At 41.7% G+C, this 17,760-nt stretch overlaps 2 protein-coding genes and 1 pseudogene across 2 annotated transcripts; all 3 read left to right on the plus strand.

Annotated features, from left to right (window-relative positions):
• Positions 1 to 2,583: 2,583 nt before the first annotated feature.
• LOC115668857 (uncharacterized) lies at positions 2,584 to 5,935 on the plus strand. Its single transcript, XM_056307971.1, has 5 exons — positions 2,584 to 2,812; positions 3,055 to 3,148; positions 3,292 to 3,450; positions 4,662 to 5,140; positions 5,234 to 5,935. The coding sequence occupies exons 1-5, from the start codon at positions 2,750 to 2,752 to the stop codon at positions 5,735 to 5,737; spliced, it is 1,299 nt and encodes a 432-aa protein (XP_056163946.1). The 5' UTR covers positions 2,584 to 2,749; the 3' UTR covers positions 5,738 to 5,935.
• A 3,243-nt stretch (positions 5,936 to 9,178) lies between these two features.
• On the plus strand, positions 9,179 to 11,672 carry LOC115663556 (uncharacterized; annotated as a pseudogene).
• Positions 11,673 to 15,337: 3,665 nt separating this feature from the next.
• Positions 15,338 to 16,602, plus strand: LOC115665551 (ethylene-responsive transcription factor 3-like). Its single transcript, XM_056307973.1, has one exon. It carries the CDS (start codon positions 15,522 to 15,524, stop codon positions 16,227 to 16,229), a length of 708 nt encoding a protein of 235 aa, XP_056163948.1. The 5' UTR covers positions 15,338 to 15,521; the 3' UTR covers positions 16,230 to 16,602.
• Positions 16,603 to 17,760: the final 1,158 nt, after the last annotated feature.

The raw sequence follows: 17,760 nt of genomic DNA on the forward strand, positions 1-17,760 counted from the left end.
AAGCATTTGGTAAATAAATGCATTTGGTAATTACACAAAATTTCTTTTTATTAATAATATTTTTGAATTTTTTAATATTTATTTCTTTTTTTTTATCCTTTTTTTTTCTTCTTTATCCCCTTCCTTGGCCCATGGCCAGGTTGCCAGCGCCGGCGACCAACCATAGGCCGGGGGCATGTAACTACTCGCCAGATCTGGCGAGGGCGGCTAGTGGCTTGGGCGAGGGCCGTGATGCCTTGGCCAGCCCTGGCCTGTGGCCGGTCGCCAGTGGCCGGTGGCCGGCGACCGGCCATAGGCCAAGAAGAAAACCAAAAAGAAGAAGAAGAAAAAAAAAATTCTTTTCTATTTATGATTCTTGTTCCCCGAATCAAGAAGCAACTTTTTTTTGCTTCTTGATTCTGTTCCAAAACTGATTCTGGGAATAAATTTGTGCAAATTTGTGCTCGGGAACAAAAAATTTACCAAACGAATTTCTTTTCTTTTTTTGCTCCCTTGAATAAAAGAATAGAATCAGTTACTAGTTGGCCAGTTACCAAACGTACCCTAAGAGGCTGGGGGGGGAAACAATGAATATGGCTTCTCTCTTAAAAATCAAAAGGTCACTTATGAAGTCCACAGCCACACTCCTCAGCTGCTGAAAATATTATTTAGGACTAGATGGAGAAATCTATCCTGGAACTTGAGTTTCCTCTTTTTCTTTTCTTTTTTGCGACATAGCATTAGAAGGATCGACCAAAACGAGGATGTCTTGTCCCTCGTCGGAGCTTCTTTTTAATCTCCATTTCATGAAAAAGAAGAAGAAGGAGGAGGAGGAGGAACCACGAGCCATTTTATTTGAGAGAACTCATTTGAGGTCACTCAATTAATTCAGCTTGATCAACGAAGTACAGACCTCATTTGATCCATAGAGGCCCACACCTAAATCACGAGCCAATTGAAGGATTTATTAACCCATAGAATGGGAAGCGAACCAATCCTGCTACAGTTCTTGCACGGGCGCGAGCTAAATAGCAGTACCGTGATGTAACCGATATAATTAGAGATCGGAGTGTCTTTGAATTCGGGTCACGTGTACCAGTGTTATGGCCCATATTAACTTCAATCGAGAGTTACGAAACTTACATCGCACATGCATTCATACCCGTAAATTTTCGTGCTCGCTCGAATTAAATCGCAACGCAACGTCATGATCATATTAATCGGCGACTGAAAAGTAACTCAAAACGAGTGAAAGTTAGAGAATGGAGACCGTAACTAGACATTTAAAAGATGAGAATGATTCTATGATGTAATAAGTAGATTCGCTTTGATCAAGACCTTGTTCAATCCCATGCAAAAAGAAAAGAAACCATGAGCCAGTTCATTCGAGCAGAGAACTGCAAAAACTTCTGGTTGGCCTAGCTCGAGCTGGATCAATCAATTCAGCTTCGTTAACGCAATACAGGCCTCAATTGATCTGTAGAAAGGCCCACAACTAAACCTTGAGCCAATTTTTTTCCCATATCTTACCGATCGAGTGTCTTCCTTTTCTTTAAAAAATAATAATAATAAAAAGTAAATTAAAAATTAGAATTAAAAAAAGAAAATTAAAAAATAAAAATAATTAAAATGAATGGTGAAAGAAGGAGGAGGGAAAATGATTTCCTCTTTTTGAAAAGAGGAAAAAATTTCCCTCGCTTTTAAATGTGTTTTTTTTTCCATCGAGGGAAAATGTTTTCCACGACTAATTTATTTTCCATGAAACGAACGCCGGAAAATCCAGAAAATGTTTTCTTGAAAGTTGTTTTCCGCGCAACGAACGAAACCTTACTATTGGTAAATGTTCAATATAGTTCCTGAATTATATGAAAATATTTAAAAATCTCACAACGTTAAATAGTGGATCAAAGTTCAAGGACCATATTGAATAAATTAAAAGTTTAGAAGTGACAATATACATTGGATCAGAGTTTAGAAAATATTAAACTTGTCGATATTGGGTTATAGACCCAATTCTTAACCTATATTTAATGGGCTGTGTTGTTATATGGGTTAATTATATTCAGTAAATGGGTCAAAAATGAGTTTAGAATTGTAAAGTCCAAAACAATATGTGTTAATGGGTTTACAGCTTTCCTAAACCTAACCCATATCTATGACTCTCTTTTACTCTTTCTTGTCTTCACTCAATCTCGCTTCACTCTCTCAAGGCTCTCACATCAGTTTAGGTATAAATTTTCCTAAATTTGGTTAAATATAAAAATGTTTTAGTAATATGTGTCGGGTCGGGTATAAGTCACTAAATTTGTATTACGTGAAAATTGATCAATTTAGATCCAATCATTTTCGACTCGACCCATCCGTTTTGACGGTCCAGAGTACATTCATATCATTTCCCCTTGATTTAATAAGGTTTTTTGGTTTTGTCCCGACAAAAGTTTGAGAATGCAGGGGCACATGCCTAGATTGTTTAAGGAGTAACTCTGCTCGTTTGTCAACTTCCACACATTCTTCACCCCACCTAAAAAGAAACTTCCACACTTTCTTCGAAAAAGCAAGGTTCTTGTGTATCTTTTCTTTTCTTTCTTTTTCCTCTCATTGAACAGGGAAGTTTCCCCCGAGTTTCCCTCCCTTTTCATATATAAGAACCCGAGCGCGTACCCCGCAATCTGAAACTCGCATATAGATGCTATGCTGTCGTCGCCGCGGGTCCTAAATTCCCTTCAATTTCGGAAGCGATCCAGATAGGTTTCTGCCAGTTTTCCCGAGGATGGTGTTCGCGATGCGTTCCTGGTCGGCCAACACCGATTCATACACCGAGAGTGGAGCGAAGGTGAGTCCTTCCTTTCTGTGAGCACGAGCTGAACAAGCTGGATCTTTTCTTGGGAAAAACTCGATGGAAATAATGACATTTCTACTGGCGACGAAGCGGTTCGAAATTATTAAGTAGGAATTTGCATACATGCTCTCTGGATTCAGTCCGAACATTTGTCTTAGCTGTTAGAAATAGGCTGATCTTTTTGCGAGCTTCTTTTTTTCTGGGTTAACAAAGGTGGAGTATGCCTAATTCGGTAGAAATTAATGCTGGAGCTGAAATTGAAGGTGAAGTCTCGCCCCAGCGAGAAAATCAAAAGGAGAGCCATGAGAGTTCTATCACTATCGCACCTAGGTACGGCCTTCTTTCTTCTGTCTTGGTTGCCAGGGTCAAACTCGGTGCGCCGATTTTCCGGTACATTTTAGAGAGGCAGAACCTTTTCCAATTTAACGCTCTCTTCCGATTGTTCCTTTTTGCCTGTCCTGTATATAATGCAGGTGTAGATACTAGTTGCTTTGACGATAAAGAAGGGATGTTCACGCTCGTTGGCCATATGAATCCAGTTGAGGTGGTGTTCGAACTCCGGAAGATTTGCGTCATATACATTGTAAGCGTGGCCATTCTGACCGCACGAAATGATGCCTTCCCTACAACAGGTGCGTGCATCCAAAAACACGCACCTTAATACGTGTAGAGAATAAGGATGTAAATTTTTTGTATTGAAATCTTTGGAGGAACTGGTGCGCCCTGAAAGTGACTTTTTCGTTGAACATGAAATTCACTCTCGTTAAATCGAAAACGTTTTCACGTACGGATCAAGAGGGCCAAGTATTCGACCATTAGTCTTGTTAAGGTATGCTTCCTCCGAGTAATTGGATTGAATGCTTCTGATTCAGTTCAGAAAGTTAAATGATTCTTGTAAAAAGAGAGAAAAAAAATACTTCGATGGATCACTGAGGCTTACATCCCCTAATCCCTATCCGTGGGGTGCTTCTGCACTGGATGCTTGCATTACTCTTTGATAACTCATTTCCACACCGGGTTTTCCAACAAAGCCTTACAAGGAGCTCTAGGAACTCTGAATAGTTGTTTGAACAACGAGTTACATTTATGTACTATGAGTGCTAATGTTGTCATGTTTGGGGCGACGAAAGAAACAAATGATTAGTCATTCTACTGTAGGCATTATTTTTTTTTCGTACAAAAAAGAATTAAGAAATATTCACGGTAACCATTAGAGCTGACGAGATTAGTAATAATATCCGTGAACGTATTGAGCAATATAATAGAGAAGTAAAGATTGTAAACACCGGTACCGTACTGCAAGCAGGTGACGGCATTGCTCGTATTTATGGTCTTGATGAAGTAATGGCGGGTGAATTAGTAGAACTTGAAGAGGGTACAATAGGGATTGCTCTGAATTTGGAATCATATAATGTTGGTGTTGTATTAATGGGTGACGGTATGATGATACAAGAGGGAAGTTCTGTAAAAGCAACAGGAAGAATTGCTTAGATACCGGTGAGTGAGGCTTATTTGGGTTGTGTTATAAATGCCCTGGCCAAACCTATTGATGGTCGAGGTGAAAATTACACTTCTGAATCTCGATTAATGAATCTCCCGCTCCAGGTATTCCTTTTGTTCAGGGATACGGACATGTTAAGTTATTCATTTTTTAAGTACGGATAGGAATTCCATGTATTCATTTTTTACTTTTGGAAACCCTTTTGTTAAGGTTATCAGTAGCTTAAATCAGCATTGTGCTGGCAAAAGGAGGCTTTTGGACATGCTATATAATTCTTGATTCTCGCTCTGTTAATTTTTTTTTCCTTGTCATTTTAATCCGTTTCTTTTTAAATATGTGCAGACAGAATCACCGAGCTAATACTCATTGAGGACACCGACCTGAAAGCGAAGAGATCTTCAGGGATACGGATATGTGAAGAGCAACAAGAACAGTCGCAGAAGCAGCAAGAAGACCACTCACCACCAGGACAAGCCGATTCTTACATATCTCAAGTAGAAGCATCACCTCTTTCTCAACCTCGTCCTCCTCTGTCTCTCCCTCTTGCTTCCGAGGCTCGACCTTCATCCTCCCGAGTCTCACATCCATCTCAAGGAACGTCAGATCAGATGCAAGCTGCTCCTGATTGGGCGCCTGAACTTTCGTTCCCGTTTGCTCCATTGTCTTCGCACACTTTTTGGACCAAGAGTCTTGCAGACATGCCGGCACAGTCAAGCATTTCTGGGGGAGCTTGCCTTTTCAAGGACATGAAACTTATGGAGGAGGAGGGACTGGGAGGGCAAGATCAGCTTTATGACTCTGCCGTCCACCACCTCATTTCAGTGAGTGAACCTTATTTTTATGCTTGTTGTACTTGACATCATCCGTGCACACTCCTGACCGTTATGTCCAACTTCCGGTCTTTGCATTGATAGGGCATCAATGGCATTGGTGAGCTCAAGAGGCGTTACGACCTTCGTGCTGGAGAACAGGCCAACCGCCTCAAGGAGATGGAAGACACCGCCATCATGCTGTGTAAGCAGGTGGAGGAGCTGGAGGCCAAGGTGTCGATGGCCAACATGTCGGAGCATCGTCTGATGGATATGCTCAGGATAAGTGAGGATAGGCATGCTAGGACAAAGAAGGAATTGGCTCTTATGCGAGAGAAAATGGACGAGGCGGATTGCCGGATTGAGTACTTAGAAGCTGCGGTTTCCAGATACCAGAACAGGATTGCTGTAGCCGAAGTAGAGAATGAGAAAGCAGAAGAGAGGGCGTGCGGGGCTAGTGTCGGGGGAGAAACCATGAGCACACCTCGTCCGAGCCCTGTGCCTCCAAGGAGTACCTTCCTGAGTTTTGTTCCTTCTCCCAGTCCTCGTCTCACGGACTCGGAGGTGTGCAAGGAAAGCGCTCTTTTTCCTGAACTCACTTATTATTAGGACCGACGTCGAATAATAAGAGGATTTAAACTATTTTCCTAAATACTCGTCCCGTAGTTTATAAATTATATTAGGTTTCGGGAGGATTAGGTTTATTCTCGTTCATCAGTGTCCTTCCCTGTTTTGTCTGTAAATATTTCCCCTTCTATTGTATTTACCTTGATATTAATAATTCACCAGCGATTACTGATTATAACACATTACTGAATCGGTCTGATATGGTTTCTTCGGGGCGATTTAGTATAAAAAAGTAAGTGAGAGAAAGATGTCTTTGTCCCTATTGACTTGCCCTCTTCTTTGTTTGACCCATCTTATGATAAAAATAGTCGTTCATGATGTCTTTTCAGATGCTCCAAATTATGATGTTCTTACCACTCAAATATATTGCATGGAGTTTTCGTTGTTTCTGGAAAGATAAGGAGAATTTACAAATCTTAACAAGTAAATATGAACTTCAATAGATAAAGATTGTTGTGCTACGTGAACAACAAAAAATCTCGGCAAAAGGACACCAGAAGTGTCACAACTTGTGTACGGAGATCACTTTGGTGCCATAACTTTTTTTCGAAACACTTTGGTGCCAATTTTTTTGAAAAACGATCATTTTAGTGTCAATGCTGACGTGGCTCGCCGGAAATTTAATGTGGCGCTGACATGGCTCGCCGGAGAGGTGCAGTCAGCATTAAAAACCAAAAACGACGTCGTTTAACCCACTGACGTGTACTTTTTTTAGAAATTTTTTTTAAAATTATATAGAAAAAAAAAAAAAAAAACGTTGCAGCAGTGGCGAGGGAGCCCTCGCCGCTACTGCCGCCAACCCACCACCGCCGGGAAGGGCTGGCGGTGGTGGACGGAGTGGTCGGCGAGGGTCGCCGGCCCCTGGCCGGGGCCCGGCGACCCTCGCCGAGACCCAGCGAGGGCCGGATCCGGCGAGGTCTTGCCTCGCCGGATCCGGCTCTCGCCGACCATTCTCCGCCCACCACCGCCGGCCCTTCCGGGCGGTGGTGGGTTAGCGGCAGCAGCGGCGAGGTCTCCCTCGCCGCTGCTGCAACGTTTTTTTTTTTTTAATCAAAAAATTAAAAAAATCGAAAAAAAGCCACCTAATTTCTACGTGTACAAGTCAAACCATTTTTTTAAATATAAATGCCAGGTCAGCATTTTGGCCGGAGTCACTAAGGGTGCGCATGAATACCATTCTGTGCCCGAGAACTATTTCTGAACAGAAATGATTTTTTTTTATTCTATGCCCGAAAATAATTTCTGAGTATTTTAAGACGTTTGATAAACTGTCCAAAATTTCTATTGCTAGAGTAGAAAAGAACATAAATGCGTTTGATAACTACACAAAATTTCTGTTCCCAAATAATATTTTAATAATATTTTGAATTGTTTAATTTTTTTTTTCTTTTTACCCATTTTCTTCTTTGGCCATGGCCGGCCGCCGGCGACCGGCAACCGGCCATAGCCCGGCGGCCGGCGAGGGCCGTGACGCCCTCGCCGGCCCTGGGCTGTGGCCGGTCGCCGGCCCGGCCCAGCCGGGGAAGAACAACACAAAAATAAGAAAAGAAAAAAAAGAAAAAAAAGAAAAAAAACTGATTCTCAAAATTGTGCCGAGAAGCAAAAAGCAACTTTTTTTTACTTCTTGTTTCTCTTCCAAAACTGTTTCTCGGCACAAATTTTTGCAAAAATGTGCCTAGGAACAAAAAGTTTACCAAACGCATTTCTGTTCCCAAACTATTTCTGGGAACAAAAGAACAGAAATTTTCACTATTTGGCACGTTACCAAACGGGCCCTAAAGTGATCTATTTTCCTCCGACTTGGCACCAAAGTGATCCGAAAAAAAGTTATGGCACCAAAGTGATCTCCATACACAAGTTATGACATTTCTGGTGTCCTTTTGCCAAAAAATCTATTACGAAATCGGTGATGCAACGAGATTGATACTAGAGAGAACGAATATCGCGTCCCTTCGAAGAGATAAGTTTCCATGTCAATGTCAGCATAATCAAAGTAATCATCTGTAGTGAGAAATTGGACATTCATGTGAAAATCAAAGTCACTTATAAAGTCCAGAGCCACACTCCTAGGTTGCCGAAATGTTATTTAGGATTAGATGAGCATTTAGGAAAAAACCCTTTTACCTAAAACCATTTGCATTTCCCTAAAGGCTTTTTCAAAAAAGCCTTTCCAAAGGTAACCGAAGTGATCTATCCTCCAAATCAAGTTTCTCTTTTTTTTTGGGCGACATAGCATTAGGAGGATCAACCCAAACTAGAGTGTTTGGATCCTCGCTGGAGCCACTTTTCAAGCTCAATCCCATGCAAAAAGAAAAGAAACCACTAGCCAGTTCATTTGAGAGGAATCTCATAAGTTTTTGGGAGGCCTTGCTCAAGCTCGATCAATTAATTCAGCTTGGTTAACGAAGTACAGACCTCGTTCGATCCGTCAAGGCCCGCACCAATTAATATGCTCCATCCTTTTTCTCTCTTTCTTTCTTGGTGTTTAATTACCTAAAGAGTGGCAAGTAGACCAACCTAGTACAAATCCAAACTAAGCAAATTAAAAGTACGAAAAAATATTACGCGATCAACATTACGCCCCAATTGGTGTAGAGGTTTCTCGATGATTCAGTGACTATATGATGACCAATATCGATGGAAAGTGACTTATATCTTACGTCTCTCGGATTGTCTTTCGCTGGATCGAAGACGAAGTATCCTGGACTTCTACCACACTACAAACGGCATGAATAGTTTCTGGTGTTGTGTGTTACAGAATATACAAGGAGAGTCAACGGTTGGCCCCATCTTAACAAAAGTCTTCGCTCCCCTATTTCGTATAATTTCCTAGGCCTAATCTGAGAGAAAAAAAACACCGAAAGACAATATCCGATTGACAAAATCAGGTACATCTGGATTAGGATAATAACCCCCACAAACGGCTGCTTGAATATTAATAGTAGCCATTCCATCCCGTCTTCCTTTGTCTTTCTCATTTCCATATAAAAGTTCATAAGGAATTGCCTGAAATTAGTATGCTACGTTTTGCTTCATTAAAATCTTAATAAGAAATGCATTTTAATTTAATTTTTCTTAAACCCGAAATACTTGGAACTTTCGAAATATATAAACTTTGACACGGATAGTTTTTTTTTATAATCTTTTTTTGTAATCTGGATAATATATCTAATTTTATCAAGGAGGTCAAGAATTACTTTCTACCTTTTTAAGAAACACAAAAAACAGGCTCTTTAATTGATTTTATTTTAGACCCCCCCAAAAAAATTTGATTTTACTTGCAAGTTTTCTTTTTTGTTTTCTCCCTTACAAAATTTTAGGGGCTACAAATCCCACCGCGGTTCGACTGTTTTTCTTTGTCCACTTGCATAATTTCTTAGGAAAAAGCATACTTCCTTCCTTTCTTTTTTTCTTTGTCGACTTTTCAAACATGGCAGCTGCCCTCCCTTTCCGTATATAAGAATCCGAGCGCAAAACCCGCAAACTGAAACTCGCATCATCTGCTACCGTGGTTGCCGTGCATCCTAATTCCCGTCAGTTTCGGAAAGCGATAGAGATAGATTATCTTGCCGATTATTCACGAGAATGGTGCTGATGGCGCCTTCCTCGCCGGCCAGCACTGATTCGGGCACCGAGAGTGGATGGAAGAAGGTGAGTACTTTCTTTACGTGAGCACGAGCTGACCAAGCTGAATCTTTTCTAGGAAAAATTCGATGGAAATAATGATATTTCTGCTGGGGACGAAGTGGTTCGAGATTATGTGGGAATTGCACACGTGCTCTCTGGGTTCAGTCAATCGTTTGTTTTAGTCGTAGAAATAGGCTTAATCTCTCTGTGAGCATCTCATTTTCTTGGTTAATAAAGGTGGGATACACCTAACTCGGCAGGGCCTAAAGCTGGTGTTGAAGTTGGACCTGAGTTCTTGCCCCCGTGACAAAATTAAAAGGAAAGCCCTGAAATTAGCAATATCTATTCAAGGTATGGCCTTCTTTCTTCCGTGGACTAAAGCCTCAAACTCTTCCAACTGCTCCTTTCTGCTCGTCCTGTTTATTATGCAGGGGTACATTCTATTTGTTTGACGGAGAAACAGGGACGTTCACGCTCGTTGGCCATATTTTTGATGCAGTCGTGGTGGTGCACGAACTGCGTAAGCTTTGCTTGGTAGACATTATGAGCGTGGGCCCTGCGACTGCGGAAAATGATACCTTCCCTGCAACAGGTGCGTGCATTCTCCAACACATATTCTTAATATGTGTAGTGCATAAAAACTCGACTTCATTTTACATTGAATTCTCCGGAGGAAATGGTGGTTGCTGAAAGTGACTGATTCCATGAACATGAGAATTACTCTGGTTAAATTAAAAATGTTGTCACGAATCACAAGGACCAGAGCCTAGAGGACAAGTACTTGGATGAATCACCGGGGCTCACATCCCCAAATCTCTGATCTGTGGGGTGCTTCTCCACTGGATGCTTGCATTACTGTTTGATGACTCTTTCATTTTGAGACCCTTTTGCTAAGCTTAAATCAGCCTCGTTCTGGCAAAAGGGGGCTTCAGGACATGCTAATATTTCTTAATTCTCGCTCTGTTAAGTTCCCATGCCTTGTGATTTTTGATCCGTCTATTTTTTTAAATATGCGCAGTGAGAATCACCGACCTACAACCCAGCGAGGACACTGAGCTGGAAAGAAAGACATCTTTAGGGATAATGAGATCTGAAGAGCAATTAGAACAGTCGGAGAAACAGCAAGAAGACCAACCACCACCACGACAAGCCGATTCTTTCATATCTCGAGTAGAAGCATTACCTCTTTCTCGTCCTCTTCCTCTCCTATCTCTCCCTCTTGCTTCGGAGGCTCAACCTTCATCCTCCTCGGTCTCACGTCCATCTCAAGGAACGTCAGTTCAGATGCAAGCTGCTTCTAATCACGCGGCCGATCTTTCTTTCCCTTCTGCTCCATCGTCTTGGCGCATTTTTCTGACCGAGAGTCTCGGGCACATACCGGCACAGTCAAGCATTTCTGGGGGAGCTTGCCTTCACAAGGCCATGAACCTTATGGAGGAGGAGGGACCGGGAGGGCATGATCAGCTCTATGACTCTGCAGTCAGCCACCTCCTTGCAGTGAGTGAACTTTATTTTTATGCTCGTTGTACTTGACGTCATCCCGTGCACGCTTCTGACTGTCACATCGAACTACCGGTCTTTTCATTGATAGGGCATCGATGGCATTGGTGAGCTCAAGAGGCATTACGACTTTCATGCTGGAGAACAGGCCAGCCGCCTCGAGGAGGTGGTGATGCTGCGTAAGCAGGTGGAGGAGCTGGAGGCCAAGGTGTCGGTGGCCAACACGTTGGAGCGTTGTCCAAAGGGATATGCTCAGCATTAGTGAGGATGGGCATGCTGGGACAAAGAGGGAATTGGCTCTTATGCAAGAGAAAATGGACGAGGCGAATCGCTGGATCGAGCACCTAGAGAATGAGAGAGCAGAAGGGAAGGCGCGTAGGGCTAGCGTCGAGGGAGAAACCATGAGCACGCCTCGTCTGAGCCCTGTGGCTCCAAGGAGTACCTCCCTGAGTTTCGTTCCTTCTCCTGGTCCTCGTCTCACAGACTTGGAGATGTGCAAGGAAAGCGCTCGTTTTCCTGAACTGACCTCTTACTTGGACAAATCTTGAATTAGAAGAGGTTAAAGTTTCTTCTTTAAAGGATTCATCCTTTAAATTCAGTGTGCTTCGTTACGAGATTGAATCCAAATAGGGGTGGCAATTCGTGTCAATCGGATCATTGTGGTGCCAATTCTTTGAGAGGAAGTCACATCTTCTTTTGATACGAATTGCCACAAAACTTTTTTTTTTGTGTGCAGTGGGACAGGTCAGTGGAGTTGCAACTATACTAACACAAGAGGAAGTTACATCTACTTTTGATGGTTTTCTTTTTACTTTCGCCCGTCTCTAGAAATTAAAATTTTAGTTCCCAAAATTTTACTCTTGTGCAATTTCAGTCCAAAACGTGTTTACAACTCTTGCACAGGTGCCGACTATAGAACAGCGCGGTGATGCAACTAATATAATTAGAGATTCGAGAGGAAGTCACATCTACTTTTGATACGAATTGCCACAAAACTCTTTTTTTGTGTGCAATGGGACAGTTCAGCGAAGTTGCAACTATACTAACACGAGAGGAAGTTACATCTACTTTTGATGGTTTTCTTTTTAGTTTTGCCCGTCTCTAAAAATTAAAATTTCAGTTCCCAAAATTTTACTCTTGTGCAATTTCAGTCCAAAATGTATCTACAACTCTTGCACGGGCGCCGACTATAGAACAGCACGGTGATGCAACTAATGTAATTAGAGATTTGAGAGGTTCCTTGAATTCAAGTCACGCGTTCAAGTGTTGTGGCCCGAATTAAATTCAATCAAGAGTTAGGAAACTTCAATCACATACAAATTCCTGCCATAGCAATTGAATCACAACGCAATAGCGTAATTAGAATAATTAGCGGCTCAAAAGTAACTCTAAATTTTTCTAAAAATCTCGGCCTTTGTAATGCAAATATTATGACACAAATTCAACACGAGTGAAAGAGAATAGAGACCATAATTAGACAAAAAAAATTGTAGGGCTATAAAAACCCTCAATATTTAGTTATTCTAGTTCTTATTTAAGCATGTAAAAGATGGAGTGATTTTTACAATGCAGTCGTTGTTGCTTCTATTCGTAAAATAAAAAAATTGAGGATAGTCGAGGAGGAAACGAAAAATTAAGATCCCTTAGAAGTATGAATTTTTTTTTCACTTTATATAATAGTATGAACTGTTTAAATTCATTCTTTTCAATTTTTAAGTATTTCTTTCTTTTCTTTTGTTTTTTTCTTTTCTTTTTTCCGTTGGAGTTGAGATTTCTTAACTCCTTTTCCTTTTCCTTTCTATATTTGGAGGCCCCGTTTGGAAAAGGGAGAGAAAACAGGGGAATGAATACGAGGCAGAGAAATGAGTGGGATTTTGAAATGGGGGGAAAAGTTTGAATTTTGAGCATTCTCTATTCCAAGCAAACCTAGCATTTAAAGCCGAGAGACATCTTTTTGACTAATCCTTGGGACATTCGCTTTATTTTCCAATAACAAATGTTTGCTGTGTCTGGAAAGAAAAAGGATCAACGGTGTTCCTGTTACTCAGTCTTAAGGAAACTACAGAGGAGAGAGAGAGAGAGAGAGACATCGTGTATTGGAGAAGAAGCAGGCCTTTTTGCTTTTCTTGTGGAGCACCCAAGTGGGAACAAATGGGAACTGGTGGAGGTTGACAAGTGAAATGAAAGAATGGCAATGCAGCAGATCAATAGATGGAAATCAAAATCAGAAAGGGAAAGACGGGATAAAAAGGTGAGAGGAGAACAGACATCCAGCCAATCTGAAGGCGGAGACGACGAGCTGCGACCGGTCCGGACGGCGACTAACGAGAGAGAGCACGAAAGACAAGTTGAGTTGAGATGAGGAAAGGGAAAGGGAAGTGGGTTTCCAAGTCAAAAGAAGAGCAGGATGAAGATGAATGGTAGATAAGATATAGCATATGTAGGGCATGTTACGGAGCAAGCCAAGTTTAATATCCGTCCCACACGAAAGATTTCATGAAACCACCTTCATCTCCATTTTTCCGGTCCAAATTTGCCTCGATTGAGACATGAATTGGCGGGGCACGGGAAATCTATTCTCTTCGGCCATCCCTAATTCAAGTCTTGGCCGAAAGTCTGGAAAAAAAAGAAGGCAATCAAAATCACATTCAAGAAACAGGGATGCAAGAATTGACACCACAATATGTGGAGTTCAAGAAAAGAATGTTGAGCTACCCTCTCCTACAATTACAACCACGGAAAAAAAACGCATTTATGTTCAAACGTCAAGCATCATCACTGAATACGATGCCTTGACGAGTCCCATGCGACTCAAAGAGCTCGATGGAATAGCTTTCAGAAAGACACAAGTATATATGTAATAATCATTTGCTCTATAGATAAGGACATAAATAATCTTTAAATTTTAGCCTAATTTTCAATATCGTTCTTGAATTTTTAATTTATTTAATGTGATATATAAACTTTACCCTAATGTGCATTATTGTCCTTGAACTTTTAACTTATTCAACGTAATCCTTAAACTTTTGATAAATGTTAAATCTAATCTTTAAATAATATGAAAATATCAAATGTTATCCTTTTTATTGATTCAAGTTCATGGACAATATTGAACATTTTCATATAATCCATTGACTAAATTGAGTATGCACAAAAAGTTCATAGACCACATTGAACTTTTGGACCAAAATTCAAGAATCATTCGTGTTATTTTCTCTTTTCTCTAATAAAGATATTGCGTATTTCATTATGAGTCGCAATGATCGAGATCAAAATAGACGTTCATCCGATTTTTTTTTTTTACATGATCATCAAAATTAGGCAACTTACAGTTAATTTTACCGACAAAATGATGAAGATTCCTCATTCGTAACAAATTAACGTATTACCCTCTGTTCATTGGATTTTTCTTTATTTTTTTCTGCGGACTTTTACTCCACAAGTAAAATAATTGTACAGCGGGCAAGCAAAACCGAGAAGAAAAGTCAACACGAGACTCAGCAGTCACCCACACACAGCGAGGAAAAACAACCAAAAGGAGCATGCGTCTCTGACCATCCTCCGGAAAAATAGCCTCGGGGCGCGCATGAAATCCATTCTGGAGTAGAAATTCTGCTCCAGAATGCATTTCGAAACAGAAATATGTTTGTTAAAAAAATTTCCGGAATGCATTCTGGAGCAATTTTTGCATTCTGGAATAAAAATGCATTTGTTAAAAATACTTGATTCCAGAATGCATTTTGGGAAAAAAAAGATAAGCTACTTTTTATAGCTTCTCTCTTCCAGAATGCATTCTCCCTATTTTCTCTCTTTTTTTGGCCTTTACAACACATTTTGAGATCTTACTAATTTTTTTATAGAAAATGCATAAAAGTTGAAAAATTCCAGAAAAATTCATAAAAATTTTCAGAAAACAAAAAAAAGTCAGATTTCGGGAAAATAGAAAATTTGGTGAATTTTTTTCAAAAAATATAAAAAAATAAAAAATTTCAAAACTTCACAGAATGGCTTAGAATACCTTTGGGCACCCACTTTGAGTGAAATTTAATTTTTTTGAGGTGCTCAAAAAAATCAAAAAATCAAAATAGATTTTTGTTCCAGAAATCAATTTCTGGAGTAGAATTAGTCATGTTTTATCAAACATATTTCTCCTCCAAAAATCAATTTCTTGCAAGAATTTAATTTCTGGAGCAGAATGATTACCATTCACGTCCTCAGTAATTCCCATCTTTGGATGGTCACCGTATAAATAAATAAATAAATCTCGTCTATTGATTAAAGTATTTAAGGTTTTTTACGCGACACGACATTTGCCTACATTTTCTTAATAATTACGAAAAATCACGAAGAATTATGATGCGAATATCTTCTTCCCTCGGGACACAGAGGAATTCATAGAAAAACGCGACGAATAAAAAAGCCATTTCTTCCGAGCACAAGAGGAGGAGGTGGTGGTGGTGGTGTCGCTCTGGTGCCATCCACTTCCTTCCTTCCTTCCTTCCTTCTTCCCATCTCCATCTGCATCTCTCGCTCTCTCTCTCTCTCTGAATCCACCGAACCCTTCTCGCAGAAGGAGGAGGAGAGCGAGAGGAAGAGAGAGAAACATCACTTTCTTCGGCCGACGCGTGGAGGAGCAGTCATGAGGCGAGGGAGATGCGCAGCCGCCGCCGCCGCCGCCGCGAGGAGGGAGGCGGCCGACACAGCGTCGCCGCCGGTGCCGGTGCCGGCGCTGCACGCGGAACCCAGATACAGGGGCGTCCGGCGGAAGTCGGTGGGCAGGTACACGGCCGAGATCAGGGACCCCGGGACGAAGAGGCTCGTGCGGCTCGGCACTTTCGGCTCGCCGGAGGAAGCAGCGCGTGCTTTCGACGCGGCGGCCGTGGCGTTCCGCGGGGCTAAGGCCAGGACCAACTTCCCCGTCTCTCCGTCGAGCTTTTCTCCGGCCACCTGTCGCGATCTACGAGCTCCGTTGGTTGATCCCAGAACGTTCGGTAGGAGAGGCGCTCGAGATCTTCGCGGCGAGTACCACGACGTCGGTCCGCAGAGACCGACCTCGAGCAGCCTAAGCAGCACCGTGGTGTCGTCCAGCGGCCCTCGACCATCGCAGCCGGAGATTGCGAGTTCTCCGCCGGCGACGGCGAAGCGACGGACTAGGACCCCGCCGCCGCCGCAGCCGCAGCCGCCGCCTGAGGATTGTCGCAGCGGCTGCGGTTCCTCATCCACGGTGATTGATGACGAGGGCGAGGATTTCGCGTCTTCGTCGAGCAGAGAACCCTTGCCGTTCGATCTCAACCTCCTCCCGCCGCCGGAGATCGACGATTTCCGGCTCACATCTCTGTGCCTCTAATGAGCATGAAGACGAACCAACCCGTGTGATTTCTTGCGCTCTTTTCTTCTTCTTCTTCTTCCTCTTTATTACCAAGTTGAATCAATTAGCCTCTTCGATCACCCCTCCCCCCCCACACCCAAAAAGAAGAAAAAGAGTACGCCCGAAGAAGCGTGTGGTGTAATGAGATGTCACAACCTTTTACAGTCTAGGGTGATCATTGTCGCCACGATATGTATAAATAGCACGATGGTGATTTGCAATGTTCATCAATCTGAAGTCTGATGTGAGGAGAAATGGGGTTCTTTAGCTACTTCGACCCCAAGCTCACTGAAATTGTGTTTGTACATTTACCAGATGCAGTAATCACTAAAGAAATGGATTTTTGTGCCTCTATTCAGTTTCAATTTTGCTGAATCTCTATGGCTGCTTTGCCTGCATCTTATCATCTTAGATGTATGACAGTATGAGCTGTGGGAGAAGCTGTACGATGTAGCATTAGCATGGTGGCATATTAGCAAGTTTGGACACCGATTTGGAGAGCACTGAAGACTAATGGTGATGGTGATTAGTGGGCATTGCTTCTTTCGGAAGATGTGTGAACTGTGATTAGCAAGTGTTAATTTTTCCCAGTCGGATAAATTTAAGTATGTGTCTATATATTTTCTTTGAACAATGGTTGATCCTGTTCCGAAACGGTTCCACGCAAGAATGGGAGATTTTTCCTTCTATGGCAAGATTGACATTCTGCTGGGATATCTAAATACCTAGTTGTGTTAACTTTTGGTGACTGGGATGTTTCGGTTGATTGAATTGTATGTTGCTGCAATAACTTCAACATGTTTTTGGGACGACTTAGGCTGAGAATCCTGATTCTGTAGCCTTTGTAAATTCAGCTACATAGACAGGAGAGACTCTCTTTCTGAACTAAATACAGAGAAGGAAAGAGGCAATCTTTCGAGCAATATTTGAACCGGAACCAAGTCTATAAAGTTCACCAAATGCATATCGTATGTTCTTGTCTCTCTGGTTCCGACTAGTCGGAAGAATTCGAATCAGGAAACTTCTCAATGGCTTGGCACCTTCCAAGAGACAACAGAGAATTTCCTCGGCCTGTTCACGAAGCACTTGATGGACGGTACTCTTTCTAATTCGTATTTGGTTGTCTTTCTAATTCTTGGAACATATCGTAGCAACTAACATCTATGCAAAGGTTACTGACGTTCCTATGAATTGATGATTGGGACTGTGTGTACTTGCTGTTCCTTATTTAGCTCTTTGCGTCTGGCTAAGAAACTGGAAATTGGCTCTTTGTGGAGTTAGCAGTCTGATAAGAGTTAAAATGTAAAAACGAAGTATCGAAGTTGGCTGGAATTGCCGGAGAGAACGAAGCTTGAAGTTTGGATGGAAGCTGATAGTTATATTGCAGGAGTCCTAAAGAAAAGCTTTTTTTGTTGTGTTTTGTACTCGAAGAAAGGAGACAAGTAAATCCTTATTTTGTTCGCAATACTTTTTAGGGGAGTTTCAACCAAAAGAATCTCGAACTTATCAA

This window comes from Syzygium oleosum, unplaced genomic scaffold (assembly GCF_021117445.2).
Source record: "Syzygium oleosum isolate NSW1041296 unplaced genomic scaffold, Sole_v2.1 Sole_v2.64, whole genome shotgun sequence".
NCBI classification, from domain to species: Eukaryota; Viridiplantae; Streptophyta; class Magnoliopsida; order Myrtales; family Myrtaceae; genus Syzygium; species Syzygium oleosum.